The 17767-nt window shown below is 38.0% G+C and overlaps 1 protein-coding gene across 1 annotated transcript; it reads right to left on the bottom strand.

The window, feature by feature from the left end:
• Positions 1 to 1375: 1375 nt before the first annotated feature.
• On the bottom strand, positions 1376 to 17543 carry LOC308694359 (uncharacterized protein; the record flags this gene model as incomplete). Its single annotated transcript, XM_081371864.1, has 6 exons — positions 1376 to 1944; positions 3422 to 3592; positions 9249 to 9336; positions 9451 to 9544; positions 16953 to 17103; positions 17418 to 17543. The coding sequence occupies 6 exons, from the start codon at positions 17541 to 17543 to the stop codon at positions 1630 to 1632; spliced, it is 945 nt and encodes a 314-aa protein (XP_081227990.1). The 3' UTR covers positions 1376 to 1629.
• Between the last annotated feature and the right edge of the window lie 224 nt (positions 17544 to 17767).

Below are 17767 nucleotides of genomic sequence, written 5' to 3'. Positions count from 1 at the left end.
TTTTGAGTGGCTGCCAACGATTTTTTTCTATGAACACAATATTACATAAGTTAACACTCTGCGCGTATGTTTAAAAAAAAAGTAATTTAACATAAATAACACTTTTTAAATAGCCCACTTAAAGTGTTTATTACAAATAAAAGACTAAATGCTAAAAATGTTATTGTTGTAAATGTCACCAATCTACACTGACTGTGGAATGTGTAATGCAAAACATGTTTTTATTAGGCTACTTGTTGTTCATTGTTTTCCAGAGTGACCGTCCAGTGACATACTGCAGTTTGAATACCCTTGTGCCCATCCTACGCCTGTGGTTTGATGTGGAGTTAGAGATAAAACATGACTTCAGGTTAAATAGGCAGGCCATGCATGCCCTGCAGCGCCTGATGCAGAGAGAGCAGGACCATGGATGGGGCAATGAATTGGAAGTCCTGATATATGTCTATTGGCTTGCCCATGGACTTTCCTATCGTGTGGTGTCGCGAGTTTTCAGTGTGCCCAAATCCACTGTTCACAGAATTATCCACAAGGTGGCACAGTTCATTTGGGACAATCTACATAGAGCCATCGTCTTTCCGAAGCCTGCAGACCTGGACACTGTGGCTGATGGATTTGCCCAGTGTTCTGGAACGCCCGCCCTCAACAAAGCTGTAGGTGCTATTGATGGCTGTCACATAAGAATTAAGCCCCCATCAGTTCATCGCCTGGACTATTTAAATTACAAAGGGTTTTACTCCATAAACATGCAAGCCATCTGTGACTCTGCTGGAAAGTTCCTGGATATTTTTGTAGGCTATCCTGGTTCCGTACACGACACGCATTTTGAAAAACAGTTCTTTTTATCTGGCCAGAAATTATCCACCCAATGGATACTTTATCCTGGGAGATGGCGGATATCCTTGTTTGGAGACACCAATCTGCCTCATCACTCCATACAGGGAACCTGTGAATGGCCCAGTGCAAAGGAAATTCAATTACCACCAATCAAGGGCACGTTCCATTGTAGAGAGGGCCTTCGGAATCATGAAGACTCGTTGGAGGTCCACACTTTTCAGGGCCCTGGAGGTCAGTCCTACGTTTGCACCCCAGGTCGTAGCATCCTGTGCTTTCCTGCACAATGTTTGTATTGACAATGGAGATGTCCTGGAACCTGACAATGATGTGGCAGTGGACATCCTGGACCCAGAACCTCCCCAACAAGAAGCTCCTGAGGCACATGAGACACCAGGGAATGCCACTAGGGACAGACTTGCTGCCTTGATCAGTGCACAAGCCCCTCATTAGACAATTCTGATGAAAATTGTAAATAGTTCAACTCTCTGAGTGTGTTTTTTTTTACATGCCCATGTTCTTTTGGGTTGTTCTAGTGTGTACATATGGTTCATTTTAACTTTAGTTCTATTAAACTTAATTATATTTTGAAAACATGTTGGTGATGGTTTCTTTTACAATGATCTAGATATGCAAAAAAATATTGAACATTTTAATGACATCTTAACACAGCATAACTATTGTTGGGGCATTTTGTCCACAAACACAACATAAAATAACTATTGTTGGGGCATTTTGTCCACAAACACAACATAAAATAACTATTGTTGGGGCATTTTGTCCACAAACACAACATAACTATTGTTGGGGCATTTTGTCCACAAGTTTTTCGAAGAGGGTTAAAAACCTCTCAGTTTGGGCCTCCGTTTCTTTGTGCCTTTCCTGCTCCTTAACAGATTCTGCTTGAAGAAAATCCAGAATGAGATTATTTCCTCTCTTCCTCTTAGAGGAGCTCGGAGTAGCTGGAGTGGATGAGTAGTGGATGAGTGTAGCTGGAGTTGTGGGACAAGTGGTGGTTGGTGTAGTGGGACGAACTGGGGTGGTGGGATGAAGAGTAGATACAGGCTCAGAGATGTCTTCCTCAAGGGGTTCGTGTTCAGGTGCGACAATGGCCTGGGGGGGGGGGAGAAATGGGGGGTACAAGTATTGCAAGTATTGCACCATAGGCTATTTTTGAATATGTGATAGTTCCTACTAAGACTGGGTAAAAAATATAGATTTCTCGATTTTAATCGATTCTCATTTTTACGAAACGATATCGGTTCTTAAATCCCAAGTAGAGCCCGACCGATACAGGATTTTGAAGGCCGATACCGATACAAATATTTGTTGGTTTTAAAATCCGATATTCCGATATATCGGCCGATATATATATATATATATATATATATATATATATATATATATTTTTTTTTTTTTTTTTTCAGAAACGCGCAACAAAACAACAACAGATTTCCCTAACATTAGTTATTTTTTAGCATTTTAGTTATGTTTTAACTAAAATAATATGATATTGCATTTTAAAAAGAAACTTGTTTCTTTTATTGTCACAACAGAACAGACGAACATCAAAATATAATTAGTCCCTACATTGCCTTATAAACTACCTTATAATTGCAATGTCAGCTTGCTTATCCCTTTACCTGCACTTTTTAAATTCTTTCCATCAAGCTACATCAAACCATTTTCAATCATCAGTTGCTGCCTGCTTTCTAAAACCTACTATTTAGAGATCTAAATCCATTATGTGACTCGTTAATGCTGCGGCTGAACGACAGTCTGCAACGTGTTTACTAATTACTACTGTCTCTTTAAGAGCTGCGCGCAATGCGTTTAATATACACGCATTTGACAAGCAGATTTTCTCTCAATTTTCTCAAGTTTGCTTTCACTTTAGACATCACCGACTTTGTTTATGTAAACCTTGTGTGTATTGACAGTATTAGCACAATAAGACTCGAAAGATAACTTAGTCCAGTATCCAGGCGCTGGTAGACAGGCTTTTAGTGAATGTGAGCTTCACATGATGTACGCGCTGAGAAACAGTTAGAACAGCGCATCAGCACGCGAGTTAAATGTTTAACTGACAAGGCATCAAAGCACATGCAAATTATGAACTTTTGTGGACTGCAGTGTCCCTTTCCGATGCGTTAACATTTATGTGAATATATACGTCGCGTTGTTCAGTATGATGGGCGCCAGAATAGCAACTGATAGAATGCGCGATACTAGGATATTTCTTCAAAAGCAGATTGTGGAGACATTTCAAATTACGTCTAGTTTCTTATGAAATTGAAGTGTATTTTAAGTGTTTGTATACAAATCAGTTCATTTTTACCTTCAATATTATAGTAGGCTAATGAAGCCTATAGGCTACAACTGACTCCCATAGTTTACAATAATAGAAAGAGATTTGTTTTCCTTGAGAAAATTTGCAATGTATTGTACCTGATATCCAAAATAATCAATATTGAATCGAATCGAATCGTAAACAAAATCGAACCGAATTGCAAGCTTGTGAATCGAAATCAAATTGAATTGTGAAATTTGTGTCAATACCCAGCCCTAGTTCCTACTAGTATCAACTTACCATTAGCAATAATGTGGGGTCCTCTGCCGGCTTGAAAGAGGCCACAATCACAGGAGGATCTATAGCTGGCCTTCCCCCCAAAACGGCATGCATCGCCTCGAAGTATCGCCAGTTGGATACCGTTTTTTCTCCACTTTCTGTTCCTGAGCCTGTCTTTGGTGTTTTCAGGTCCTACAATAAAAAAGAAAAGAAAAAGAGAAACAAAAACAGCAGTTGTGAGAGGGGTGGCCAAGCCGGTATTTTCCTTACAAATGCTCTATAAAGGCATCATATGTCAACAAAAGGCTTTCAATTTCCAATACTCACATGCACTTTGTGCAGAGCGCTCTCACATGCGGCTGTGAGCAACTCCGTCTACGCGGTTAAATGTACTTGAATCTCAAAATGCTTTTATGGCACGAAAATGTAAACAGTCAGTTATATCTTAAGTTATTAAACAGACAGGACAAACCACATATTATATTTTAAAAGAGATCTGTGCATTAGTGTGAATGCAGCTTTTCGTGTCTAAACTGAGAAAGAATAATCACTTACAGTTCTTGAATGCAAAAACGTTTAGACAGCCTACTCTTAAATACTGAAAGCAGTCTTTGTTTATTGCTTGTAATGTTTTTTCCCCTCTTTGTTATTGATAGCTTTTATGTTTTGAAGCTATTCGTTTATATAAACGAATTCGTTTTACCTCCAGTCTTTGTGCTAAGACTTTTTTGTCTGCGCATGCGTCGCGTCTGAACGCGTTGTTGTCTTTGGAGCTCCATCGATTGATTTATAACTCTTGATTTCTCTTTAAACTCACTTACAACGAACATTTTCTACTTTTCCTCACCTCATAGTTACAACACGGACTGTTGAGCAGACGCGTCTCAAGCCTAGTGATCCAACGCTGGATACTCTTATAGGTTACGTCCGTGGATCACGGCTGAACGCGTCTTCTCCGCATTCATTTACAAACAAACATCTTTTTTTTCGCCTATCGTGCGTCTACTCTACACCCGTACCACTAAAAAGACGGATTATTTCCAAGACTTAAGCCATAAATTAGTATTAATATTGATAGCATCACTGGTAGCGTCGTTGCTAACTTAACGTACTGTCCATCTGTTAAAATGGCAAATATATCAGATGTAAGTAGCCTACCTTTTGGTGCAGGTGAGGACACATTTGAGCTGCACGCTGTGCAGTCTGAGCTGGAAGCTGTTGAGAAACAGATCCACGACCTTTTAGTGAGACAAGCCGAGCTGATAGACCGGCGTTTGGCTCTTGAAACATCACGCGCCGATGCACACAAATTAGAGATTAACGTTACTAACCCGCTGACTCCGACCTCGTCTACTCCGTGCGTTTCTCAACATCGGTCCCGAGCGTCGAGGTCGAGGTCGCGAACAGCCATGGTCTCGTTCACTCCGGCTCCAACATGCCACCACGAAGCCTGGATAGTTCCGCAGCGGAAGTCGCGAGTCAGGTCTAGACCAAGAAAACTCTCTCCGACCCTCCCGGTTTTCGAGATATCCACACAAAACCGCTTCTCCCCTCTTCGCGAAACAGAACACGATGCTGTGATCATCGGCGATTCCATCGTTCGACACGTACACCCTACTTTAAATAAAAGTAAGGTGCATAGTCACTGCTTTCCTGGTGCTCGTGTCTCTGAAATCGCCGCTCGCGTTCCCGAGATTCTGAACGAGCGCGTCGGAACTGTTGTCCTGCACACAGGGGTGAACGACATCAGGCTGCGCCAGACGGAAGTTCTGAAAAAAGACTTCAGGAATCTGATCGATACGGTACGCAGCACATCGCCTGATATAACGATCATTGTGTCAGGACCGCTTCCCACGTACCGACTAGGTCATGAAAAGTTTAGTAGATTATTCGCGCTAAATGAATGGTTAATGTCATGGTGCACTGAGCAGAAACTGCTCTTTGTAAATAATTGGAATCTGTTTTGGGAGCGTCCTAGGCTTTACCGTGCTGATGGCTTACACCCAAGCAGATTCGGATCGGATCTTCTGTCAGATAACATCTCCAAAACGTTAAATACCTTTTGACTAGTAACCAAAAGTCCAAATCATAGTCTCTGCTGCACCAATTTAACTGATATAAATAGTGTTGAACATTGCATAAAATCTGTGTCTATTCCTCGTTTAGTGAGATCAAATAATAAATCTACTGCAGGATCTAGAAAAAATCTAATTGTTATTAAAACAGAAAATGTTGCTATTAGTAATCAAAAACAATTTCTAAAGCTAGGTCTTCTAAACATTAGATCACTCACACCTAAGGCAGTTATTGTAAATGAAATAGTCACAGATAATAGCTTCGATGTACTTTGCCTTACTGAAACCTGGCTTAAACCAAATGATTATTTCGGTCTAAATGAGTCTACTCCATCAGGATACTCCTATAAGCACGAACCCCGTCTGATTGGTCGTGGCGGCGGTGTTGCAACAATCTATAGAGATATTCTCAATGTTACTCAGAAAACGGGCTATAAGTTTATTTCGTTTGAAGTACTTGTACTAAATGTTACGCTCTTAGATGTTAGAAAAACATCCCTATTATCTCTAGCCTTGGCTACCGTATATAGACCGCCTGGGCCTTACGCTGATTTCCTAAAAGAGTTTGCAGATTTTCTCTCAGACCTATTAGTTAACTTCGATAAAGCATTAATTGTTGGAGACTTTAATATCCACGTAGATAATTCAAATGATGTGCTAGGGGCTGCGTTTACAGATTTATTAAACTCCTTTGGGATTAAGCAAAACGTTACCAGACCAACTCATCGTTTTAATCATACACTCGATTTAATTATATCACATGGAACCGATCCAACCGATATAGATATCATTCCACAAAGTGAAGATGTCACTGACCATTACATGGTAACTTGCATATTACGTACCCCTGTAATATATCATGCTGCGCCGCGTTATCGATTAGGCAGAACAATCCTTCCATCCACCATAGATCATTTTTCAAATAGCTTATCTGATTTGTCTCAGCTGCTCAGTGAACCCAAACAAACAGATGAACTTGAGGAATTAACTAGCACTATGAGCACCATTCTCTCTGGTACATTGGATATTGTTGCACCCATTAGACTAAAAAAGGTCAGAGAGAAAAGTAAAGCACCATGGTACAACAATACTACGCATGTTCTAAAGAGAGAAACCCGTAATTTAGAGCGTAAATGGAAAAAAACTAACTTAGAGGTCTTTAGAATCGCATGGAAAGACAGTATGTCACGTTATAAAAAGGCCCTAAAAGAGGCCAGGGTTGAGCATCTCCGCAATCTAATAGAAAACAACCATAACAATCCTAGGTTCTTATTTAACACCGTGGCTAGACTAACAAATAAACATATGTCTCCTGAACAAAATATTCTGTTACAGTTTAGTAGTAATGATTTCATGAAGTTCTTCACTGAAAAAAATAGAAAACATCAGAACCACAATTGTAAACGTTCAATCCTCAATCACGCCTTATAATTCGGCCTCAATTATCACCCCGCAAGAACAATTACAGTGCTTTACAAATATAGAACAAAAAGAGTTAAATAAACTTATCATTTCATCTAAAACAACAACATGTTTATTAGATCCTATACCAACTAAACTATTGAAGGAAGTGTTGCCTGTGGTGGAGGAGCCTCTCCTCAATGTTGTTAACTCATCTTTATCATTAGGTTATGTTCCAAGAACATTTAAACTGGCAGTTATAAAACCTCTCATTAAGAAACCACAATTAGATCCACATAATCTAGCAAATTATAGACCCATTTCAAATCTACCTTTTATGTCTAAAATACTAGAAAAAGTTGTGTCCTCTCAACTGGGCTCTTTCTTGCAAGAAAATGACATCTATGAAAAGTTTCAGTCTGGGTTCAGGCCGCATCATAGCACTGAAACTGCGCTCGTTAAAATCACAAATGATTTACTTTTAGCTTCTGACCAAGGCTGTATTTCAATACTAGTTTTACTTGATCTTAGTGCTGCGTTCGATACTATAGATCATACAATACTCTTAGATCGACTACAAAATTATACTGGTGTTCAAGGACAAGCATTAAGCTGGTTTAGATCGTATTTATCTGACCGCTACCATTTTGTTTATTTAAATGGAGAAAAATCGATCATAACTCCAGTAAACTATGGAGTGCCGCAGGGATCTGTCTTAGGCCCTCTATTATTCTCAATATATATGCTGCCACTTGGAAATATTATAAGGAAACATGGAATTAGTTTCCATTGTTATGCTGATGACACTCAAATATATATTTCATCACGGCCGGATGAAAACGCTAAATTATCCAAATTGACAGAGTGTGTTAAAGATATAAAAGATTGGATGACGCACAATTTCCTTTTATTGAATCCAGACAAGACAGAGGTAATACTTATCGGTTCAAAAAACCACCCACAAAACCTCTCACAATACAACTTTAACATAGTAGGATGTCCTGTTACTTCATCCTCTACAGTAAAAGACCTGGGTGTTATACTAGACTGCAACCTGTCTTTTGAAAATCATATTTCATATGTTACAAAAACAGCCTTTTTCCACCTTAGAAACATTGCTAAGCTACGTAATATTCTATCTGTTTCTGATGCAGAAAAGTTAGTTCATGCATTCATGACCTCGAGACTAGATTACTGTAATGCTTTATTAGCTGGTTGTCCTGCATCCTCAATAAACAAGCTACAGTTAGTTCAAAATGCCGCCGCTAGAGTTCTAACTAGATCAAGAAAATATGATCATATAACACCAATTTTATCATCACTACATTGGTTACCTATAAAGTCACGTATTAATTACAAGGTATTGCTACTGACTTATAAAGCCCTAAACGGCTTAGCTCCAGTCTATTTAACCGATCTTCTATCGCCCTATAATCCATCGCGCTCTTTAAGATCACTAAATTCAAGGCTTTTGGTCATACCTAGGATATCCAGATCCACCAAAGGAGGGAGAGCATTTTCACATTTAGCTCCAAAACTCTGGAATAGTCTTCCGGATACTGTTCGTTGCTCAGACTCGCTCTCCCAGTTTAAAACTAGATTAAAGACGCATCTCTTCAGCCAGGCATTTATATAATACTTTTAATCTTACAGTTAAATCCGGTCTTTAGTTCATAAACGCCAGAGGAGAACTGGCCCCCGACTGAGCCCGGGTTCTCCCAAGGTTTTTTTTTTCTCCATTAGGTCACCTGATGGAGTTTTTCGGTTCCTTGCCACTGTTGCCTTTGGCTTGCTCAGTTGGGGATATTTGGGGATATTTAACTGAATTAATCAATCAACGATACCATTGATCAGCATTACCAAATGTGGACGTTCCACTAGAAACAAACATTGATGTATTGTTTTAATTTATTACTGTGAAGCTGCTTTGATACAACCTATGTTGTGAAAAGCGCTATATAAATAAACTTGACTTGACTTGATATAGCCTATTTAAAATTCTTAACATGTTATTGTATTAATTTATTTTTTTAATGTGTAATTATTTTTAAAAGTAGCCTACTTATAACTACATATGTAATTAAATAAGTATTTTAAGTTTTATTAATAAGATGAATTAATAAGAAAAAAAGTTGATCGGCTCATGAGGTGCCTAAAGATTCTCATCCATATTTTACAAGATTTATTGCTTGTCTTTGTTGAATAATAGAAAAGATAAAGAGCTTAAAAAATAACCGCATATTAAATCGCAATCGCAATATTGGTAAAAATAATTGAAATTAGATTATTTTCCAAAATCATTCAGCCCTAGTGTAAAGGATGTAAGATGTAGGTGATGAAGACATGCAACAGATCTCGATCCAAAGAATTACCTTGTAACGCTTCTTTAGATTCTCCCACTTCTTGCCTGCCTTCTCTCCTGTAATCCTTCCTTCCAGGCCCAGGTCTTTCACTGCTTTCCTAAAAAGCATACAAATATGAGAATAGCTGTCAAAATGCATTGTAGCTGCCTGGGGGCTGGAACATTATCAGACATTGATATCAGTTATTGAAATGTACAATCTGGTCACTCACTCCCATAACAGTTTGGAGGCAAATTTTTTTTTGGTAAACTTCTCCTCATTCTCAGTCCAGAACCTGATGAGGCCAAAGGTCTGCTCGACAGTCCCTGAAATAAGAGTTGCTGCTAAGTAAATTGCAAGTTAACAGGAGAGAACTAAACAGATTTTTGGTCAATACAATCTGATGAGTGTGAATACATGCACATAACTATCCCAGTTATGATCAGGATATAAGTATCCATAAAAATATGCTAGAAATCTAATAAAGTAAACAAATGTAAAATAACACAGCATAGTTTATTATAGATAGATTCATGCTTATTAAAGCTAAAGTTATTCATTCAAGAGCTGGGAGTAATTTTCTCTTCGCCTTTAGTTGTTTTATTCACATTAAAGGTGTAATCATTGGCACACTGTAAAAAATGTTACTGCTATTTACTTAAAAAAATTATGGTAACAATATTACACATACTATTTTTGAGTAGTTAAGCTTGATTTCATTCATGGAAATCTACCTGAATAAATCATGTAAAATGCCCTAATTTATTTAGACATAATGAATTAATTTTTTTTAGTGAAACATGCTTTTTTATTTTAAGTATTTTTTATTCTCAAAATTGTGTGAAGTCAAGTGAATGGATATGACCTGTTTATATTTAACTATGAGATATATTGTTTTATAATAAGACTGTATGCTGCTAGGACAGCACAGAATCAAACATGTTACTGCACTATCATTAGCAGAGTTATTACATGTATAAAACAACATGCTTCAGAATAATTAAAAATGCAGTTATTCACAACCTAACCATAAGCCCTACTCTTCTGCACAATGGTAACGATCAAAACAATATAGAACAATTTAACAATATAGAATCTCTTTCAAATGTCAAACATACCTGAACATTAAACATTAACAGATGTTTCCCTTTACTCGAAAACACATGAAATAACACTTTATTTCAAGATTTACTCTCCATTTCCAGCCATGTGCAAAGCATGCTGGGAACAAACAATGGTGTCTCTAAATAAAACCGCATAAATGAGCTAATTCTCTTAAAATAACTAGGTAGTCCCTTTTCCTTAATTTTATGAGGTTTATCAGTTCCTCAATTCAAGCCTTAAAATTGTGTATGTTTCCTTAAAAAAATTAGGAAAATGCATCTCTTGGTGTTATTAGTGAAATGTTCTCAATATTTTTAACAAAAACTGAGCCACAATTTTATTAATAAAATATACATAATATTTTTAATGATCACCTACATTTTTTTAATGAAAATTACATGACTCATGATTCATTTTTTACAGTGCAGGTTTATTAGACGCTGCCACTTTAAGACCGAATGCAGATCTAATAATTCACATTTTCTCCCAACTATTCCACAACTAACTCCCATTTAAGACATAGGCCTACACTGTGTTAAAGTGAATCTCCAAACCTGTCATTTAGCCATATTTTTGTCTGTATTTGATTGTTCATGAAACCCAAAGTATAGTTTGCTTGTCTAGCTAACGTTAGTTGCAGTCCATTTCCGAACGCGCCGCTGCCCTCAACGTACATCTCTTGCGCGGATAATTGTGCTTATAATAGCTCTTTTTACAATCGAACACCTCCCGCAATTTAGAATCAACAGACACTGCATTTTACAACAATCACTGATTGTGCTCAGAGCTGTTTGGGTTTAACATTAGGGAGAAGTGACAGCGCGCTGTGAAGAAAAAGATGAAGCACTAACGTACACGAACGCAGCTAGTTTTTAATAGTTTTACCTCACATCTTCTTTTTATAATACTTGGAAGCCAAAATCGAAAATAAAATTAGATAAACTACCCAAATCAGATGTATATTTGATGGGCAGACTCTCTCGAAGCACTCGGCAGATATCGTGAACATCGTCAGATAGATAGCTTCGCGAAATATTTTCTAATATAAGTGTTGAAAACTTAACAGTCCATTGGATGTGCATCAAACTAACATATTCCAACATATTTAGAATTTTAAACATGCTTATTTGCGAAAATATACTTACAATTCAATAGGGCTTGGGCGTCGTGACGTCATACTTGGCGTGACGGCCATGTTGATGGCCTCGCGAATGTAAACATACAGCAAGTCAACGGGGAGAAGCAGAGTTGGGAGAAAGAAGAAAGATGTTAAAATCCCGAAAAGGATGTGGAATTTACGGCGATATGTTAAATAGGGAAACCAGGGACCAGTAAGTTATGTGGACAAATTTTCCTGTAAAATATCCCGTATTTTAATAACTTACTATCATAACATTAATGTTAGCCCTTCCATCGGACCTGTCAGTCTCTGTACTGTTGTCCTGTTGCTACCCCCTTGCCCTTCCAGAAAAACAGATGTTTTCAAAGCATCGTTTAGCTTACTTGAAGGCAACCTTAGCGTGATATTGGCCTTTTTTTAGATAACAGCGTGGTTGTTGTGAGAGCACGATTTCACACCAATCTGCAAGCAAAGTCACGTTAGACCGAGCTTCACAACTCGCTTAGTTAATGCTGCAGTTTTGCAGAGGGATAGCAACAGAAAGATGAATGTTGAAATTGTAATTTTTCGGGATATTTTATAGGTAAATACTAAAACGGGAAGACAGCGGGAAAAGAGCTCAAATACGTGATAAACCCGGAAAAAACGGGAAGGTTGACAGCTACTAACTACACTTCTTTTTCCGATTTTTTCCACATACTGGTCCCTTGCTTCCCTATTTAACGTATCCCCGTAAATTCCACATCCTTTTCGGGATTTTAACATCTTTTTTCTTTCTCCCAACTCTGCTTCTCCCCGTTGACTTGCTGTATGTTTACATTCGCGAGGCCATCAACATGGCCGCCACGCCAAGTATGACGTCACGACGCCCAAGCCCTATAGGGTATATGTCGAACGCCGCATTACGAAACCGGAAAACAGAACGCATCGCTTCCGGTTCAGGTCTTTTGTATGCGCTTCATGCATTTTTTTACTGTTTTACTCAAGATAACTTAAAAGGAGCGAGCAAAGATGATCATAACCAATGTCCCTCGCATGTGAAGATCGATATTTAAAAGTAAAAAAAAAAAAAAAATCTTCACACTAACGTTTAGATATTTAAATAGAATAAAAAGCTAATAACAAAGTGAGATAGGTAGGTTAGCTGATTACCTTAAAATTCCATAGATATCGGCATCAGTTCATACGGCTGTTAACACTTTCTATGACAAGCGGATGCGATGAGACCAGGTTTCCGGTTTCGTCATGCGACGTTCGACATATACCCTATTGTTCCTTTCCAGCGGTGTCCGCCATCTTGTTTAAAAAAATTTACCGGCTTGCTGAGTCCGCAAGGTATCCTGGGTAATTTCATCTTCCACTTCGTTTTAAGCCTGCATTGGACCGCACTATGTTTTGAGGGTTGATTTTAAGGGGAGAATAGCACTCCCCCTTGCTCTTTAGAGTATTGGGACACCCTACCCCTACACGAGAACGCGCAAAAACAAGGGTTAGGGCAGAAATCTAGGGTAAGGGGAGGTATTGGGACAGGCCCTTTGTTTAATATGTTTAATATCAAACGTAACCGAAAAGTAACCTGGTCTGTCCTGTCTGTCGGCGTGTTGTCAGTCTCCTCTCTGCTCCGCAATGTATTTCTCACTGCGTGAGAATATGGTGTGGCGTGAGAACGGCGTAGCTTGTCGGACATAGCGACAGTAACTAAGGGGGGCGGGTCTTTGCGAACGGTCAATTGAAAAATATTCATTGCAAAATATATATTTTTTATTCTATGCCAATTATTGGTAAAACTGTCATCTGATTGTGTAATTGATCAATTTAGCAGTCATCCTAGATCTGTCATTTATCATGTTCATTACATATAGTCATTTGCCAATAATCATTGCTGAAAAATAATGTTTCTTCTATTTCTCTCTTTTCCCTGTGTCAACAGGAGCTAACTACAGCCCAAAGGCCCTTTTAAGAGCCTCAGCACTGAGCATCTTTGGCTTTGTAAGTATGTTTTGACTAACTATCAGATGCATTATGTGATTAACATATTGTAATGGAGAACTTGCAGCATAACTTTTTTTAGGAGCACTTGTGTGAATCAAGAAACATTTCTGATTATTTTCAGTTGTACACTTTTTTTTCAGGATTCTTTGAATAGAAAGTTCAAAAGAACAGCATTTATCTGAAATAGAAAGCACTACTGTTCAAGTCAGTATTTATTTTTATTTTTTTGGTTGTTGAATGAAATTAATACTTTAATTTGGCAAGGATGCATTAAATTGACTTAAAGTGACAGTAAAAACATTTGTAATGTTACAAAAGCTTTCTATTTCAGATTTAAGTTTGAAGGGCTATAAAGATACTCAGTGTACCTTTAACGTAATTGTACATTCAGGCAATAACAGAGTTCCCTAACAAGGGATGTGCAATAAAGCTATACTATTTAAACTAACTCGACTGGTAATAACTGCTGTTGCACAAGTTGATACCTCGTCTGTCCATGAACAAATTTAGATTAAATAAACCCCACAACTCCAAACTCAACCATTTCTCACACATTTTCTCTGTTTTTGTTTTGTTTTGTTTTTCAGATCAGCCATCAGTGGTTTACCGGTATGGAGGCCAGTCAAGACCAACTGGGATGCTTTTTTTGCGTATTGTCATGATCCCTGCTTTGATTTGTTAAGAATTCAGTTCTCTTTTTGCATCCTCCTTTTGATTCTAAACTGAACTCAAATGGCACTGCGAATTGGGTAAGAGACAAACATAAATTACTTAATTGGGGAAATTGAGAGATGAAACCATGCTGATGACCTCTGTCTGTGGTGAAGTAGTGAGTTTCACTGATGGGGCAGTGAACCCGAGGTTACCGCGTGAGTCAGTCCTAGAGCTTCTCATGTACGATTTTGGGGGGAAATCAGGTTTTTTGGATACGCTGATTTCTTAGGTGTGCCGCAAGAACACCACAGACAGTGTAATCACCATGGGAAAATCTCAGAGTAAAACTGGGAGTTGTGAAAAATATGATACACCGGTGTATTGCCAGATTAGAAGTTAATTTATGTATTATCTTTTTACTCTTTTAATTCATTTTATAACTGTACTGTACATCTTTTTAAATTGTTTTTATAACTGTTTTAAAGTGCCCCTATTATGCTATTTACTACTGAATTTTCTCATAATATACATTTGCACATCACCACATTTTTCAAAGATTCTTAAACGGCTCATCAGATGAATCAATCTCTCTAAATCCCTCCTTTCCACATGCTACTGGCCAGACAGCTCAGTCTGTTGTGATTGGTTTACTGTACAGCATGTCTTAAACAAAAACACCCATTACCATAACAACATCAGCTGTCTGAGGCTTCCTACACCGTAAACTAAACACAGTAACGAACAATGACATCGATTTTACCATATCAATCCGAATGCGAGTCCAATAATGAAACTCTGGAAGAACTAGTTATTCAACCCGAACCTCCATCATAAGGACGACTCAAGCAGGACGTTTCTCAGTGATACACTGCATTAATAGACACAGTTATAGATAATCGTGGCCCACAAGCTGATTAGCATAGTATTTAAAGGGTTAGTTTCAAGGGTTTGCGCATATGCTTCAGTTATTGTGTGCGAGAGTGATCTCAGGACTGGTGGGAGCATATTGTGGCGAGCTTTAACGAGAAGCAGTGGGTCCGAAATTTTAGGATGAGCAAGCCAACCTTTGATATGTTGGGTCAACGTTTGTTCACATTCCTCTCCTACGACGACACAAAGTTTCGAGAGGCCATCCGTCCCTTTGCAGACGCGCATCGGGGTTGCTCGTCATTAAACCGCGGAGAAGTAGCCTAATGCCTCAGAAAATCCGATCAGCCTGTTTACATGACAGTCGCATTGGCACATATCCGATTTATATCTGATTTATTTTCATATATGAATGAGGCCTGAAACCGATCGCGAAATATCTGAACGCATGTGTTTTTTCCCTGTTTACACTGGCATAGAACACATCCGATCTGTGTCACATATGAGCAAAAAATCTGAATTGGGTTACATTTCACTTGTAAACGAGGCCTTAGAGCTGTTACACACTACATGAAAGGCCATTTTCAGAAATCCATAATATGGGCACTTTAATTTTCCTTGCTTTTATTTTGTGATTATTTTAATTCCTTACTGTGTAAAGCACTTTTAATTGCAAAAGTGTATGACATGTGCTATATGAATAAAACTGCCTTGCCTAATGTTGCATCACAATAAATAAATAAAATGGATGTAATTGATTGTGAGAGTGAATAAAGAATAAAAGAACATTGTAATTAACGTAGATTTCGCATTGTTTGTAATTTTTTGTTGACTCAATAATAAACTGCAATTTCAGAGTTGGATCTGTTTGTTTGTGTTTCATATTAATATAACATTATGTAAAATGTCCAACTGTTTACGAATCAAAATCCGGACATACTGTGATGCATGAATGAATGATCATGTTAGACTAAGTTAGTAATGTAACAGCCAATGTTAGCAGTGCAGCATCTATAGAGCCCGAATTTGCTTTTATACAAGTTAACCTTGTTTACGTTACTTTACGACCTGCAACATTTCATGACTGCACACATATAACGTTACTTTACTGTAAATCAAAGATTTGACGATGGATTATGTGCTGTCATGAGCACATACTAGAGTTTAACTGCTCAGCCAGTTATGAACTGTGAAAAAAATACGTTTATTTTTTCAAACAGCTATTTAGATCACAAATTAGACATTTAGTATACCAAGTGTGTAGTATACTACAAGAAAACATTCAAATAAATGCTGTTCTTTTGAATTTTCTATTCATCAAAGAATCCTAAATAAAATATGTCACAAAAATAAGAAGCTGCATAACTGTTTTCAACATTGATAATTATCAGAAATGTTTCTTGAGCATCAAATCATCATATTAGAATGATTTCTGAAGGATCATGTGACACTGAAGACTGGAGTAATGATGCTGAAAATTCAGCTTTGATAAATTACACTTTTTCTTTTTGAATGCATTTTAAAATGTATGTTCCAATAATATTTCATAATATTCCTGTTTTACAGTATTTTTGAGCACAAGAGACTGCTTTCAAAAACAAAAAAATCTTACCAACCCCAAACTTTTGAACAGTAGGCTATACATGGATTTCGAATAAGATATTTATATATATCAGGCCATACAATTGCTGGCCACTTCTTGTCATCCACAATCCAAAGATCGTCATGTATTGCGTAGGGATCCGGCAAGATCTCACCATTGCTGAGAGTAAGTTTTTTTAATATAATCGCCACGTTATATGTGTGTGTGCAGTCATGAAATGTTGCAGGTCGTAAAGTAACGTAAACAAGGTTAAATTATATAAAAGCTAATTCGGGCTCTATAGATGCTGCACTGCTAACATTGGCTGTTACATTACTAACTTAGTCTAACATGATAATTAGCATTTTGACTTAGCGACAACACCACCACTATGCTACTAGCCTAAACCCTTTACTCTGGTACGAAGACCGCGGGTCTTTTCTGCCTCCTGGTTGTGTGCGCAAGCAGTGATGACGTCGCCGAGAAATCCATGTATAGGCCAGTAGGTTACAGTCCAGCTTTCGTTTGGTTCTGTCTTGACCATCACCCCAAAATGGACTCAGGAGCTGAAATTAGAAGAATACACACCACAAAGGGATATAACTCCAGACACTGAATTCAATCTTAAATGCATAAATAATAGTGGTAATAAATCGCGCGTATTCTGTGTATAGTGAGCAGTGGTGCTGAGCACATACAAGAAGTGACGACACCCAACATCACTTAGAGCACCTTTAAAAGTATAACATTTAAAGCCCCTTAAATTAACGAAATGACTTGAAAAAAAGATTTGTTCATTTTGATGAATGAGAACAAACAAGAGAGTCAGTAAAATTATCCGGACTTCCCATCACTAAGACTAAGCTGCACAGGTTGTTGCTGGGATCCTCTTCCACTCCTCCATAATGACATCACAGATCTGCTGGCTGTTAGACACATGGCGCTTCTCCACCTTCTGCTTCTGGAAGCCCCACAGTTGCTCATTAGGGTTCAGATCTGGAGACATACTGGCCACTCCATCACCTACACCTTTATCAAGGCAGTTGTCATCTTGGCGGTGTGTTTGGTGTCGTTATCATGCCGTTAATACCAATACTGTATGTTTGACATTAGTTGAAAGTTTTACTTACAAGTCATAGGGTTCACAGCGCCATAGAGATGTTGATCTGCTCCAACTCTGCTACTGTGCAGGCCATCAGCATGGAAGGATCTAGGAACACAACAAACCGC

Source organism: Scardinius erythrophthalmus (assembly GCF_964197995.2).
Source record: "Scardinius erythrophthalmus genome assembly, chromosome: 8".
NCBI classification, from domain to species: domain Eukaryota; kingdom Metazoa; phylum Chordata; class Actinopteri; order Cypriniformes; family Leuciscidae; genus Scardinius; species Scardinius erythrophthalmus.
Note: the sequence above shows the minus strand (reverse complement) of the source record. Positions and strands in the feature narration are given on the sequence as shown.